The 14416-nt window shown below is 37.1% G+C and overlaps 1 protein-coding gene across 1 annotated transcript; it reads right to left on the reverse strand.

The window, feature by feature from the left end:
- Window positions 1–4910: 4910 nt before the first annotated feature.
- LOC128126915 (protodermal factor 1-like) lies at window positions 4911–7261 on the reverse strand. Its single transcript, XM_052765088.1, has 2 exons — window positions 6711–7261; window positions 4911–4923 (listed from the first exon to the last, which is right to left on the reverse strand). Exons 1-2 carry the CDS (start codon window positions 7259–7261, stop codon window positions 4911–4913), a joined length of 564 nt encoding a protein of 187 aa, XP_052621048.1.
- Between the last annotated feature and the right edge of the window lie 7155 nt (window positions 7262–14416).

Below are 14416 nucleotides of genomic sequence, written 5' to 3' on the forward strand. Positions count from 1 at the left end.
GATGCTAGAAACCCTAATGGGCCTTGTTAGCCTAATGGGCCCAATGAAGCCAAATAGGCTTAGTGAAAGCCCTAATGAGCCTAATGGACTCTAATTGACCCAATAAAACCCTAATGGGCTCAATGATATTCTAGTGGGCTTGGTAGGCCCAATAAAGCCCTAACTAGCCTAAAAGTCCAACAAATTAATAATGGGCTAGTATTTGTGTTGGAAAAACCCTAATGCCAATAAATCTTAATTTGGGGAATTAAGCGTGACACACGAGAATTATTTAATAACTTGGAATATTAATTAATAATCATTGGCGGGAATTAATCTAAGTAATATTGGACTTAATGGATTATGTCCTTACTGGATTAAGTCCTTAATGGGTTAAGTAGGAAACTTAACCCTAATCATCATTTTATGTGAAACCCTAATTTCACTTGGGTTTATTGTTGGGCCTTTCTGTTGGGTCTTGATGATTTGGGTTATTAAATGGACTATCCAAGATCAAACAAATAGTCTAGAGTAATTTAATGGGCCTAGGGTAAGGCCCATGTAAGGGGCTTGGGCCCAATTTGGAAAATTAGGCCATAGTTTGGGCCTTAATGAGTATATGATGTTGGGCCTTAGAATGAGACCATGTATAGGCCTAGGCCCAATTTGGAAAATTGGGCCATGTGTTGGGCTTTGATTCTTAGTTGACTTTGGGCCTACAGATTGGGCCTTGGGCTTGAATAAGCCAAAGCTTGGGGTAATGTAATTATCCAAAGTAAGTGTTTATGGTTATGTAGTGGGACCCAATCATTAATTGGGTGATGTTTTGATATTGACAGATCGTGAATCTGTCATCCAGCAGCTGGGGTTGAGTCTGCGGGACTTCAGTAGTGTGGGATTGTGTCTACGGGACTTCAGCAGTGTGAGGTGAGTTACCTTCCAGTAGCGGTGGGTCTACGGCCACAATGCCGACCCACCAGTAGGAGTTGTATGTTAGATGATTGTCTTTGTGATATCATCTAGGTTTGCTACTACCTGATATGTTATATGATGGCATGATATGTATATGTGATAGTAGTAGAGCTCGGTTGTTAGGACCGAAGGGTAGGTCAGACACCCCAGATATGTCTGACAGTATGTGATGATATGTTTATATGCTGGCATGATATGTTATATGTGATAGTGATAGTAGGAGGGGAATAGTCCCCAAGTTCGGTCGTTAGGACCGAAGGGTAGATCGGACACCCCAGATATGTCTGATAATATGTTATGTTATGATATATGTGCTAGTAGCAGTAGGGGGTGAAATAGTCCCCGAGGATCAGTTGTTAGGACCGATGGGTAGTCAGCACCCCAGAATGGCTTGACATGGGTAGTCATCACCCCAAAACGGCTTGACACGGGTAGGTCGTCACCCCAGAATGGCCGTACCGGGTAGGTCGGGCACCCCAGAATTGCCCGACAGTATGTATGATATGTGATTGTATGGTATGTGGTATGATGGGAGAACTCACTAAGCTTCGTGCTTACGATTTTCAGTTTTGTTTTCAGGTACTTTGTGTTTAAAGGAAAGGAGCTAGCTTGATCGCAACACATCACACTATGGTTTTCCGCACATGAGATCTTTGGGATTACACTCTGATATTATTCTATGATAACACGTTTGATTATTTCTACTTTGGTTTTGACATGACATGATATTACAAATGTTTTATTACACTGTTGGTTTTATAATGACGTATTTAAAAATGAAATTTTTGGTATGTATTTTTGGGATGTTACAATGGAGGCCAAAACTCTCCAACAATTAGGTTTAGTTTTAGAATTTAATCGGGTTAAATTAGATAATCACTTTTGATTACCTGACAATTAGGGAGCATGATTGGTGAATTGAGCAATGAAGTGGGACTAATACCACAAGGTATTATAGGAATCAGAGGTCAGTCAGTAACTCATGAAGAAGAAACCCAAATTTTGATACTGAAGCATTACTATCATAATCACCATTTACCACACATTAAATGCCTTGACAATACTAAATGTTATACTCCAAACTCTATCTATCTCTATCCTCCGAACTACTCACATTGTTACCCTTTCCGTCATCTTCATCACAGTCGTCTATTTTTTCCGGTTACTTGAATGACAGGTGTAGATAGGATGTTGATTCTGGTTCCTTTGAAAATGATTGTGGCTTTTGGGAGCGATTTGGATTTTAAGCTAAAGTGATGTATCTTCTATCATGTAGCTAGAAGATACATCGATGGAGGTTGCAGGTAATATTAGAAATTATATTATAAATAAAAAAAATAAAGTGTTTGTGTAACATCGCAAATTTCGAGGCCAAAGATTTTCATTTTTAATTAAGCAATTCATAAAACGGTTCACCAAAACATGGTCAATATTACATCAACTTATAAAAACCATAATGTCTTGTCTCAAAACCCTATCATCAGAAGTAGTGAAAATTAGAGTACAATCCCAGAAACTCAATGCGTAAACCATGTGTGTGTGATGTGCTACTACCCCGCCGACTCCTTCCCCTTAGACGAAGATGTACCTGAAACCAAAACTAGATCTGTAAGCACGAAGCTTAGTGAGTTCCCCCATGATACCCATACCAAAATAATACATGACCCTCGGTATCTTTTAACCGGTAACTGTCAAACATAACCGGGAGCTGGAATCCCCCTCGGTATCTTTCAACCGGTAACCGGGAACTACCCTCCCTTCAGTATCTTTCAACCGGTATCTGGGAACTACCCTCCCCTTCGGTATCTTTCAACCGGTAACCAGGGACTATTTCACCCCTCCTACTGCTAACACATAATAAGCACAATAAGCATAACAATCATAACCATATCAAGCACAGTAAGCATAACACATATCAAGTCCCAGATAATTATCACAAAGACAATCATCTAACCAATACTCTTACTTGTGGGCCGACATTATGGCCGTACCCACCCCTACTAGGAGAAGACTCACTTCAAAGTCGTGTAGTGTCTGAACTGTCATCGGCGTGAAAACCGACTCTCCTCGAATCCTCAATCCCTACACGACAACCCCATCCAAGTTATCCACTTGAACTTGCAACCCTAACCAGGGTCAACTCAAATCTGGTCAAAGTCAACATCCAGTTGAGTTGACTCGCCGAGTTGGTCTACCAACTCGTCGAGTCCATACTTCCCTAACCCAAACCAATCCCCGTCTCTACTCGTCGAGTCTAGAAAGAACCCAACAGGTTCTTCTTCAATCATACCATCGGGACCATCTTCATTTGACTCGACGAGTTCGACCTTGAACTCGTCGAGTTCATCCCCCTCATAAGAATGTGTCTAGTCTATGACTCGCCACGTTATATGAACAACTCGTCGAGTCCATCTTCAAAGATTGGGAGATTGCCTTAGACTCGCCGAGTCTTCTCAAACACTCGTCGAGTCCCATGATTCCCAGGTCTATAATCTCGTCCATCTCTGTTGAGTCCTTCTCTAGACTCAACCAGACCCCCAAAACAACAAGAGTTGGAGAACCACTACCCGACTCGTCGAGTCCCAAGAACAACTCGCCGAGTCCACTAAATTCCATGTCCATAAACTCGATTTCTGTTAAGCTCATCTCATCCAAAGGATAGATCTGACCTCCTAGGGGCGATATAGCACGTGAAGCCACAAACTTTACGTCCATGCATGGGTCTTTTAGCCCTAAAGGACTACAAATGATGTCTAAAAGATGCATGGGGCTCTCATGGCCATAAAGTTGTCACCTTTATGCAACGAGACCCCTCCAATGACCCATATCTGAAGTCAATACTCCCTATAACACTTCACAACCCAAAAATGGCTTAGAAAGCCCTAAATATACCCAAAATCCAAGCCCTAAAGATGAATAACACATGGAAGATCAAGGCAGGAGCTTTTTACCTTAAATGAGCTGGAAATGGAACACAATCTTTGGATCTCCAAGCTCCTAATTGAACTCCCAAGCTCCTTTCCTCTTCTCAAGCTTCACAATCCACCAAAATGCACCAAAATGGCCTTATAATACTCAAACAAGGCTAGGGTTTCGATATGATGTCTTTTGGGAGCATAAGGGACGATGGAGGCTGAGATAAGTTGTTTAAATAGGATGCAAACCCTCAAATTTAGGGTTTCACTTAAACACCACCTACTCGCCGAGTGGGTCCCCTGACTCATCGAGTAGGTCAATTAAACTGTCCACGGATCACGACTCTACTCGACAAGTTGGGCCACTAGCTCGTCGAGTCCCAGAGAAAAATACATGAGATTCTTGAATTAAATATGTACCAGGAATCAAGTGTTACAGTTTGCGTACTCACTTTAGTTTATATTAATTATTTAATTTACTTCATATGGAAGTACATATACGGTGGCTCTCTTCCATTCATTTCCAATTAATTTATTGTTTCTTTTACTTGAGTGGCTTGTGGCAGAACATATTAGCATCTATTACAACACCTATATTGTTATTTGTAAATTGAACTACTTAATATATAAATTGAATTAATTAATAAATTTAGTTACGTTGTTATTTGTAAATCAAATTACTATAAAACTTGAATTACTTAATTGTATAACTAATTTTGATTTCAAAATTTGCTTATTTGATTATATAAAATTTGTACGTTTATTATACTATGTATCTGATTAAATACACAAGATCAAATATTAAATCGAAAAAACAAAAATAAATTTTGTCCATATAAATCATATATGATTAAATACATATAATCACATGTGATTAAGTACATGTAAATTGAACTACTTAATATATATAAATTGAATTAATTAATAAATTTAGTTACATTGTTATTTGTAAATCGAATTACTATAAAACTTGAATTACTTAATTGTATAACTAATTTTGATTTCAAAATTTGCTTATTTGATTATATAGAATTTATATGTTTATTATACTATGTATCTGATTAAATACATAAGATCAAATATTAAATCGAAAAAAAATAAATAAATTTTGTCCATATAAATCATATATGATTAAATGCATATAATCACATGTGATTAAGTACATGAAAACACTTATTGAATCGAGAATGCGAAAATGAAGATTTGTATGTATTTAATCATATATGATTTATATAGACAATTTTTTTTTCACGTCATTGATTTAATAGTTGTTCTTGTGTAAATAATCAAATGTGATTATATGCATATAATCACATATGATGCATGTGCAAAATATTTGTTTTTTTGCGTTTTTGATTCGATAGTTGTTCTCGTGTATATAATCACATGTGACTATATGTATGATATCTCTAATCATATATGATTTATATAGACAATATTCATTTTCACCTTTTATATTCAACATTTTTATCATGTATTTAATCACATGTGATTATATATATCAAATCACATATGTTTATATGTATTTAAGCAGATGTGGTTATATGTCTTTAGTCACATATGATTTATGCGCACAAGATTATATGTAGTTATGTAATTAAATGCACTTAATCACATATGATTATACGTATCTAAACACATATGATTTATATGAAAAAAATCTTGTCAATATAAATCATATGTGATTAGATACATTGAAACACATGTGATTATATACATGAGAACAACAATTAAATCATGAACATGAAAACAAATATTTTTCACATAAAGCATATGTCATTAAATATATATAGTCACATGTGATTAAATACACAAGACCAACTATTAAATCGAAAATGTGAAAAATAAATATTGCCCACATAAATCATATGTGATTGAATACATATAATCACCTGTGATTTTATGTATCTAATCACACATGATTTAAGTTGGAAAAAAGGATATTGTCTATACAAATCATATGTGATTACATACATATAATCATATGTGATTATATGTATTTAATCACATATGATTTATGTAGGCAATATTCATTTTCACGTTTTCGATTTAATAATTGGTCTTTTGTATTTAATCACATGTGACTATATATATTTAATCACATATGATTTATGCGGAAAATAATTTTTTTCATGTTCTTGATTTAATTGTTGTTCTCGTGTATATAATCACATTGATTCTATGTATCTAATCACATATGATTTATATAGACAAGATTTGTTTTTTTTCATATAAATCATATGTGTCTAAATATATTTAATCATTCGGTTGCAAATAGTAGGTGGTGGTGGTATGGTAGAGATGAGTAGGGGAGGGTGGTGGTGATGGGGATCATGGGTGATAGTTGGTTTATGGTGGTTGTAGGTGGTGGGGGTAACATGTATGGGTGGATTGGTGGTGGTGTTGATGGGTGGGTGATGTAGGGTGGTGGTTGTATGTGATAATATTGGTGGTGGGTGGTGGGTGGTGATGATGTTAGTGGGTGGGTGGGTGGTGGTGGTGAGGAGTGGTAGTGAAAATGGGTGGTGGGTAGTGGTGATGGGTGGGTGGTGGCGGGTGGTAGAGGCGAGTGATGGTGATGAGTGGTGGTGATGAAGGTGGTGTGGTGATGGGTGGTGGTGGTGGGTAGTGGGGGTAGGTGGTGGGGGTTGATGGTTGTGGGTGGGGTGGTGGTGATAGGTGATGGTGATTGGTGGTGGTCGTGGGTAGGCAGTGGTAGTGGTTGGTGGTGTTCATAATGGTGGGTAGTGGGTGGGTAGTAGTGATGAGTGGTGGAGGTGGGTGAGTGGTGGTTGTGGTGGGTGGTGGTAATGGTGATGGTGGTAGGTGGTGGTTGGTGATAACGGGTGGTGGTTTTTGTATGTAGTGGAGGCGAGATGGTGGTGATGGGTGGTGGTGGTGGGTCGGTGGTGGCGAGTGGTAGTAATAATAGTGGGTGGTGGTTTTGGTGGATGGCGGGTGGGGGTGGTGGAGGTAGATGGTAGCGATGGGTTGTGGTGGTAGGTGGTGGTGGTATGTAGTGATGGGTGGCGGTGGTTAGTGGTGGCGGGTGGTAGTGATGGTGGTGGGTGGTGGTTTTGGTGGGCAGTAGGTAGGGGTGGTGGGTAGTGGGTGGTGGTTGGTGGCAGTGATAGATGATGGGTGTAGGTGTGGGTGGGGGCGGCAGGTGGTTGTGATGGGTGGTGTAGGTCGGAGACGGTGGCGAGTGGTGGTTGGGTGGTGGCGGTGGTTGTAGGTGTTGATTTTGGTGGATAGTGGATGCAGGTGGTGGTGACGGAAAGTAGTGATGGGTGGTGGTCGTGGTCATGGGTGGTTGTTGGTCGTGGCGAGTGGTAGTGATGGGTGATAGAGGTGGGTGGGGGTGATGGTGACGGGTGGTATTGATAGGTGGTCATGGTGGGTGGTAGTGTTGGTTGGTGGTGGTAGGTGGTGGTTTTGGTGGGTGGTGAGTAGGGGTGGTGGTGGTGGTGGAGGTTGGTGGTGGTAGGTGGTAGTGGTGGATGGTGGTTAGTAGTGGTGATGGGTGGTGGAGGTGGGTGGTAGGTAGTTGTGGTGGGTAGTGTTGGTAAGTGAGTTTTTAATTGTTTGTAACCATTTTTTGATTTATATGAATATGATTTTATATTTTAATTAAAAAAAATTGTGTAGTCCAAATTTGTTCTCAATTGTTATCGCAATAAGAAATGTTCTCGATTGAACGCCCCCCCCTCTCTCTCTCTCTCTATATATATATATATATATATATATATATATATATATATATATATATATATATATATGTTGTAAAAATCGTTCGACGGTTGCTCGACGGTCGACTTGTGTTAATGGATTAATCGGTCTTGGCGGGGTTTAATCGTGGATTAATAGGGGACCATAGATTATTAATAAAATATTAAAATTAATCAGATATTAATATATCTTAAAAAATCAAGTACTTCGAAATTGGAAAATAAGAAATTTTGTAATTTGAAAATTTGAAAATACGAAAATATGAATATTTTGGTATAATATTTGAAATTTTGAAAATTTGAAAATTTTGGAGTAAAAGAAAAGTTGATTTTTTTTAATTTTTTTTTGACTTTTGTTGACCGATTAATATGCCAAGATCGATTAATCTTGCCAAACCCGATTCATCATAAATTTCTGATTAATACCCTAATCCTCGACGGTTGGAGAACGCCAAACGATTAGTCTACGATTAATCGCCGATTAATTGTCAAAGTTGTGTGGTACAATGTATTCAAGGCAATGATATTCCTTTTTACATAATCTTCTAGTTTCTTTAAAAAACATGCATTTTCATGTAACTATAAGTAGGGATGAGCAACATGTCGGATTCGGACCGGACTAGCCCGAAAATCGAAAACTCGAAGACCGAAAATCATGAATTACCTTACCTGAAAACCATACCATTTTTGGGTGTATCGGGTTCGGGTTCGGTCCTGTCTGGGTTCGGTTCCTAAATCGGGTTTTGAACTTTGGACCGAATTAGACTTTAGTAGTGTTGTTTATGGTTTCGATCTGGTTCTGTTCCGGGCACCAAACTGAGTTTCGTATCTTTGTTGTTTACAGTTTAGAGTTTTGTTTGTCATGTAGTCTCTAGCATACCATTTCAAATTATAATATTACTACGTAACATCCATTATTTGTATCTTTGTTTTTTTTGCATAATTCAACTAAAAAAATATATAAGAAAAGATGAATGCAAATGTAATAGGTAATATTATATCAATTTATTTTATTTTTTAACTCGATGTCTCGTAAAATTATAAGTTACTCGTTGTACTATAATGAAATAAATGTTATAAATTTTATGTTGTGTTCTTCAAAACAAATACAATATATTTTGGTAAAAAAAAAATAATGTATTATTATAATCAATTAATCATATATTTTTTATTACATATTTCACTAACTTCATGCTCACCTGAAAAATTCTTATTTGAGTTTTATAATCATTAGAAGACGATAACAAGTGTCATGGATCCTTAAGATTAGACTAGTTGAATGTGTGCGCGTTGTGCAGAAACATCTATATAGCCGAAATTTTTATAAATATATGTTTTTTTAAATATAACAATAATGTTGTTTTTAAATTTGATATAATAACTTGTATACAAAGTTGATATAATATATTGATTATTTTGAATTATCTGATAATATATATACATCTATTAAAACTGTATAATCTCAATCTTTTGAATGACCTCTACCCGCGCGTTACTCATGAATAAAATTAAATATAATATACGGTTTAACATTATTTATAGTTGTTGTTATTGTTAATTATTTTTTTTAAATTTATTTGTTTAATGTTTTAATTTCTATCATTGTAATTATTTAAAACATTAAACAATTTTTTTGATTTTAAAGGTAACGATATAATCATTTATGTAGCATTATTTTTAACTATTGTTATTGGAAGTTATTTTAAGCTACTTATTTGAAAACTTTTAACGCTTATAAAAATATCTTTAAGAAATATTTTAGTTAAATGGATATTACAATTTAGTTTTTGCATTTAGCACTATAATTTATCACTTTTAACTATTCAAGAAATATTCTTTGGGTTTTTTAAATGGAACTAAAATTTATATTCAAGCTGATCCTATAATGTTATCTTTAAATTAAAATTTTAAGTATTTTATCCAAACTGTTCAAAAGTTGTAGCTTTAAAGTTTAAACTGATAATAGTTTACATATAACAACATATTGAATCTAATAAATTAAGTATAATATATTAAAAGTTAAAGACATAACTTTTGTTGGAATAGTGTCTAAGGCTGCAACTATATTAGGCAAGTATTTGACCCGGTTGTGCATGGTCCTTTTGGGTTGCCTTCACCATATCAACTTGACAGGATGATTTATAATGAGAGAAGAAATATTATTAATATATTATGAGAATAATATAAGGAATAATAATATTGTTATTTGATTAATATAAGTCATAAATTAATTAGGAATTAATTTGGTAACTTAAAGAAATTAATTAAATAAAAGGGCATAAACTGTCAATTGTATGATAGTTGTACTTTGGGCTATAATCTCTTAAGGATAAGGGGTGGACGAATTTAGGGTTTAGAAGAGCCTAGAATTCGTCCAAGGGCTTATCATAAAGGGATTGGATTGCTTAGGGCTTAAGTTATCCAATTAGGGTTTAAGGGTGAAACCCTAGGAGCCTCACTAGTATAAATAGACCCTAAGGGTTAAGGAAAATCGACACTCTTGTCTCTAAAGAAAGCCTGGCCGATTTCTTTCTCCTCTCTCCTCTCTCTATAATCATCCTCTTGCTAGTTGGTGTTTTTAAGCCATTAGAAGAGTGACACTTGTGACTCTAAAGCTCCAAGGACAAGAAGATTCAAGCAAGTGATTCAAGGTAATCTTCTAAATCTGATTTCTTATATTATTATACTAGAATTATCATTAGAAGTCTTGGATTCAATGCATGTTCAATTAGAGAAACCTAGATCCAAGCATTAGGGTTTGTATGTTCACATAGGAATGTTTATATGGCTAAAACCCATCAGTGGTATCACAGCCTTGATTGGTTTCTATTGAATTGATGCATTGGTTTCTTGTTTGTTGCTTGAAAATTCGAATTTTGTCATTCTGCCTGATGAACTCAGCGAGTTCCATAGTGGACTCGGCGAGTCCATTGTGGTACTCGGCGAGTTCGAGCGTCAGAAATAGCTAATTTCGGGATTTCTTGCTGTTTATCTTTTGGGAGCTTACCTTAATCTTAATAGGTAAATATAAATCCGATTTTAATATATATTTGAGTATATTCTTGACCTAATTAAAGATATTTATCAATTAATTGAATATTAATTTCCTTATGTGATAATTGATTAATTATTTTAATTAAATTGGTAAATTGTTTTGCAAGAAATAATTAAATAAATCAAATATGGATAATTATGTGATTAAATGTTAATTTGGATTATTTGTTATTTGATCCCCTATGTTTTAAAAAGTTTAAAACTTGCCCTCAAGTTTTGAAATTTATGTTTTGTGATTAAAAGTTTAATTTAGACAATTTAAATTTCAAACCCTAGAATTTTACAAGTTTAAAATTCAACCCTATACTAATATAATATTACAAGATTAATATATATATATATATATATATATATATATATATATATATATATATATATATATATGTATGTATAATTAAAATGCTAGTCTTACTGTTAGTAGACCTCATTCACGAAGCCGGTCTATAAGGTGGGTATAAGGTTGCGACCTATAAAATGACGCTTAATGGGTGTACACTCACACCCACCGCTTGCTTGATCGGTGGAGGGTCGTTAGCCGAACGGGTAGGATAGGGCAACCTCATCTCCTCATTAAAAGTATAATATGAAATACAAAGTAACTACATGTTTTTCAAAAATTCCCAATCCTTGTTACTTTAGGAAAAGTGAATTGATGCAATCCCATGAAATTACACTTTGCACCCTTGCTAAGAAGTTAGTGGAGCGTGTGTGGCTTACCGGCACACTAATTGGTTCTAAGCATATGTGGCAAAGGGTGATTCATTGTTTATCATAGTTCGATGGAGCGTGTGTGGTTTACCGGCACATCGAATAGGTGATTGTTACAATGAAGGCACCATGTGAATTTGCATGGTAATTCACACCCACTTTGTGATCCTCGGTATCCCAGTCACAAACGAGAAGGGCATATCGAGATTTAAACATGCCATTAACAAGTTCAATGAATCTCATCCAAACCTAGGAATTATCAATACATTTAGAACTTAAGGTTATGTTTTTATGGTGGAGAATTAGTGAATCGTCATTCACTTACCTTCAAATTGTTTGCATGTTAGATCACAACATCCCTTTTCTAATATGTAAATATTGTTGTTGGATCCTAGCCCTAATTTTTTCTTATTGGGTGATAATTAGGGATTCAAATTCTAGTCTATCTTTGTCCTTTCTATTTGTAGATGTCGAACGCGAACAACGCTGCTGCTAGCTCGTTCACATTGATGAGCCTTTGCCAAAATGTGACTTTCGATGGGACGAACTTTAGCAAATGGATAAGATACATTCGCACAATTGCTCGCTACGAGGACAAGGAGTATGTCCTCGATGAGAAGCTCGAGAAGATCAACCCAGAAATCGCTACTCCGGCTGAAATGACTGCTTTTGAGACTCATGAACGTGATGCGACAAAGGTTCATTGAATCATGATAGCCACAATGAACGCCGAATTCCAAAAGTTCTACGAGGACATGTATCCGTACGAAATGCACCAAGACTTGTTGGAGAGATACCATCAAAACGCGAGACAGGAACGTTACGAGATCTTCACTAACATGATCTCCGCTAAAATGGGTCATGGAGAATCTCTAACCGTGCACCTGCAAAAGATGCAAAGGTATGTCGATCGTCTTCGCAAGTTGAATGTTGACTTTGGGGAAGACTTGGCTATCGACATGGTGCTTCACTCCTTGCCTTCGTGTTGCAATCAATTTAGGATGATCTACCACATGAAAAAGGAGGAGGTCACCATAAGTAAGCTCCAAGGTCTCCTTAGGGTTGTTGAGAGCAACCTCAAGGACAAGTCTGTTGCACCAACTCCCAATCCACCAGCTGCTCCTGTTTTGGCAATTGGGCAAGGTAGGGGTAAGAAGAGGAAGGCTCCATCTAAGAGCTACCGCAAGGGAAAGTACCGAGATGGTTCCTCTTCTAGTGGGACCAAAGTTGATCCCGCTAAACCTAACCTTAACCCAAAGGAGGCAGAGTGCCACCATTGCCCTAAAATAGGGCATTGGAAGAGAAGCTGCGCAGACTACCTGCAAGCCATCAGGGAAGGAAAGATCAAGCCGTCTTTCGTAGGTATATACACAATTAAATCTAACGATTCATCTCATGCTATTTCTTGGGCCCTCGATACCGGGTGTGGTTACCACATTTGTTCTGAATTGCAGGGACTAAGAAGAAATAGGGATGTGGAGCATGGAAGAATAAATCTAATCATGGGGAGCAGAAGATCGTCGCCTGTGACCAAGATTGGAGTGTATTCTTTAGTGCTTAGGAATGGTTTATGTTTAGATTTGAATAATTGTTGCTATTCGCCAGAAATGGCAAGAAACATCATTTCATTTCATGGTTTGCTTAGACAAGGATTTAGATTTTCTTTTAATAATGAGAATGGTTCTATTTATGCTTATCTAAATGGTGTCTTATATTTTGAAGCAATACCATGTAATGGAATTTATGAAACTATTATGATTGTAGATAACCTAGGAAATGATGTTTTATGCATGGATTCTTCCAATAGTATGGATAAAGCATCCTCGTGGCATTGTCGTCTTGGACATGTCAACAAGAATCGCATAGCCCAACTCCAAAAGGATGGAGTGTTGGAGTCATTCGACCTTATGGAAGATGACACATACGAGTCTTGTTTACTTGGAAAGATGACCAAGTCACCCTTCACTAGCACATGTGAAAAGGGTGAGGGTCTATTGGACCTCATACATACCGATGTATGTGGACCGTTTAGATCAACCACAAAGGATGGGAACCGCTTCTATGTGACTTTTACCGATGACTATAGTAAATATGGGTATATCTACTTAATCAAGCAAAAGTCAGAAACGTTTGAAAAGTTCAAAGAGTTCAAGAATGAAGTGGAGAATCAATTGGGCAGGAAAATCAAGATGCTTCGATCGAATCGAGGAGGATAGTACCTAAGTCTTGAATTCCAAGATTATCTCAAGGAGTGTGGAATAGTTTCACAATTGATGCCACCTAGGACACCACAGTTGAATGGTGTGGCAAAAAGGCGTAATCGAACCTTGTTAGACATGGTCCGCTCTATGATGAGTCGTGCTTCACTACCTATCTCATTCTAGGGGTATGCCTTAGAGACTGCCGCCCATATCCTTAACCGAGTCCCTACTAAGAAGGTTGCCAAAACACCTCACGAGATGTGGACAGGGGAAGCTCCCTCGTTAGCACATATCAAGGTTTGGGGTTGCGAGGCTTTCGTAAGACGAGATACTCACGACAAGCTTGAACCTCGTAGTGAGCGATGTATTTTCATCGGCTACCCGCGGAAATCCTTTGGATATCTCTTCTATAGACCGAAGGACAATGTTGTCTTTGTTGCGAGGAGAGGAGTTTTCCGAGAGCGAGAACTCATAAGCCAAGGAGACAGTGGGAGGCAAATCGAGCTTGAAGAGATTCAAGAGTCAATTGATGAAGGAACCTCTACCGCTGGCGCTCAACCCGAGGAGGAAACTCCGGTTGAATCGATTGACGAGTCATTACCTCTTAGACGTTCTGAAAGAGTTAGAGTTCAACCCTAGTTTTATGGTTTTCATATTACTACCGAAGGGGACACGTATATTAGTGATGGTACACTAATAAATCTAGATGAATCTAATAGCTATAAGGAAGCCATGGCAGGCCCGGAGTCTGCAAAATGGAATGAGGCAATAGACAGCGAGATCCAATCCATGTATGATAACCAAGTTTGGAATTTGGTTGATAATGTGCCCGGACGTAAGACCGTTGGGTGCAAATGGA

This window comes from Lactuca sativa, chromosome 6, assembly GCF_002870075.4.
Source record: "Lactuca sativa cultivar Salinas chromosome 6, Lsat_Salinas_v11, whole genome shotgun sequence".
Taxonomy (NCBI): domain Eukaryota; kingdom Viridiplantae; phylum Streptophyta; class Magnoliopsida; order Asterales; family Asteraceae; genus Lactuca; species Lactuca sativa.

Bases quoted from the DNA above. Each gene is read 5' to 3' on its own strand.
- LOC128126915 (XM_052765088.1), bottom strand. From the start codon at position 7,261: ATGACCACCTATCAATACCACCCGTCACCATCACCCCCACCCACCTCT.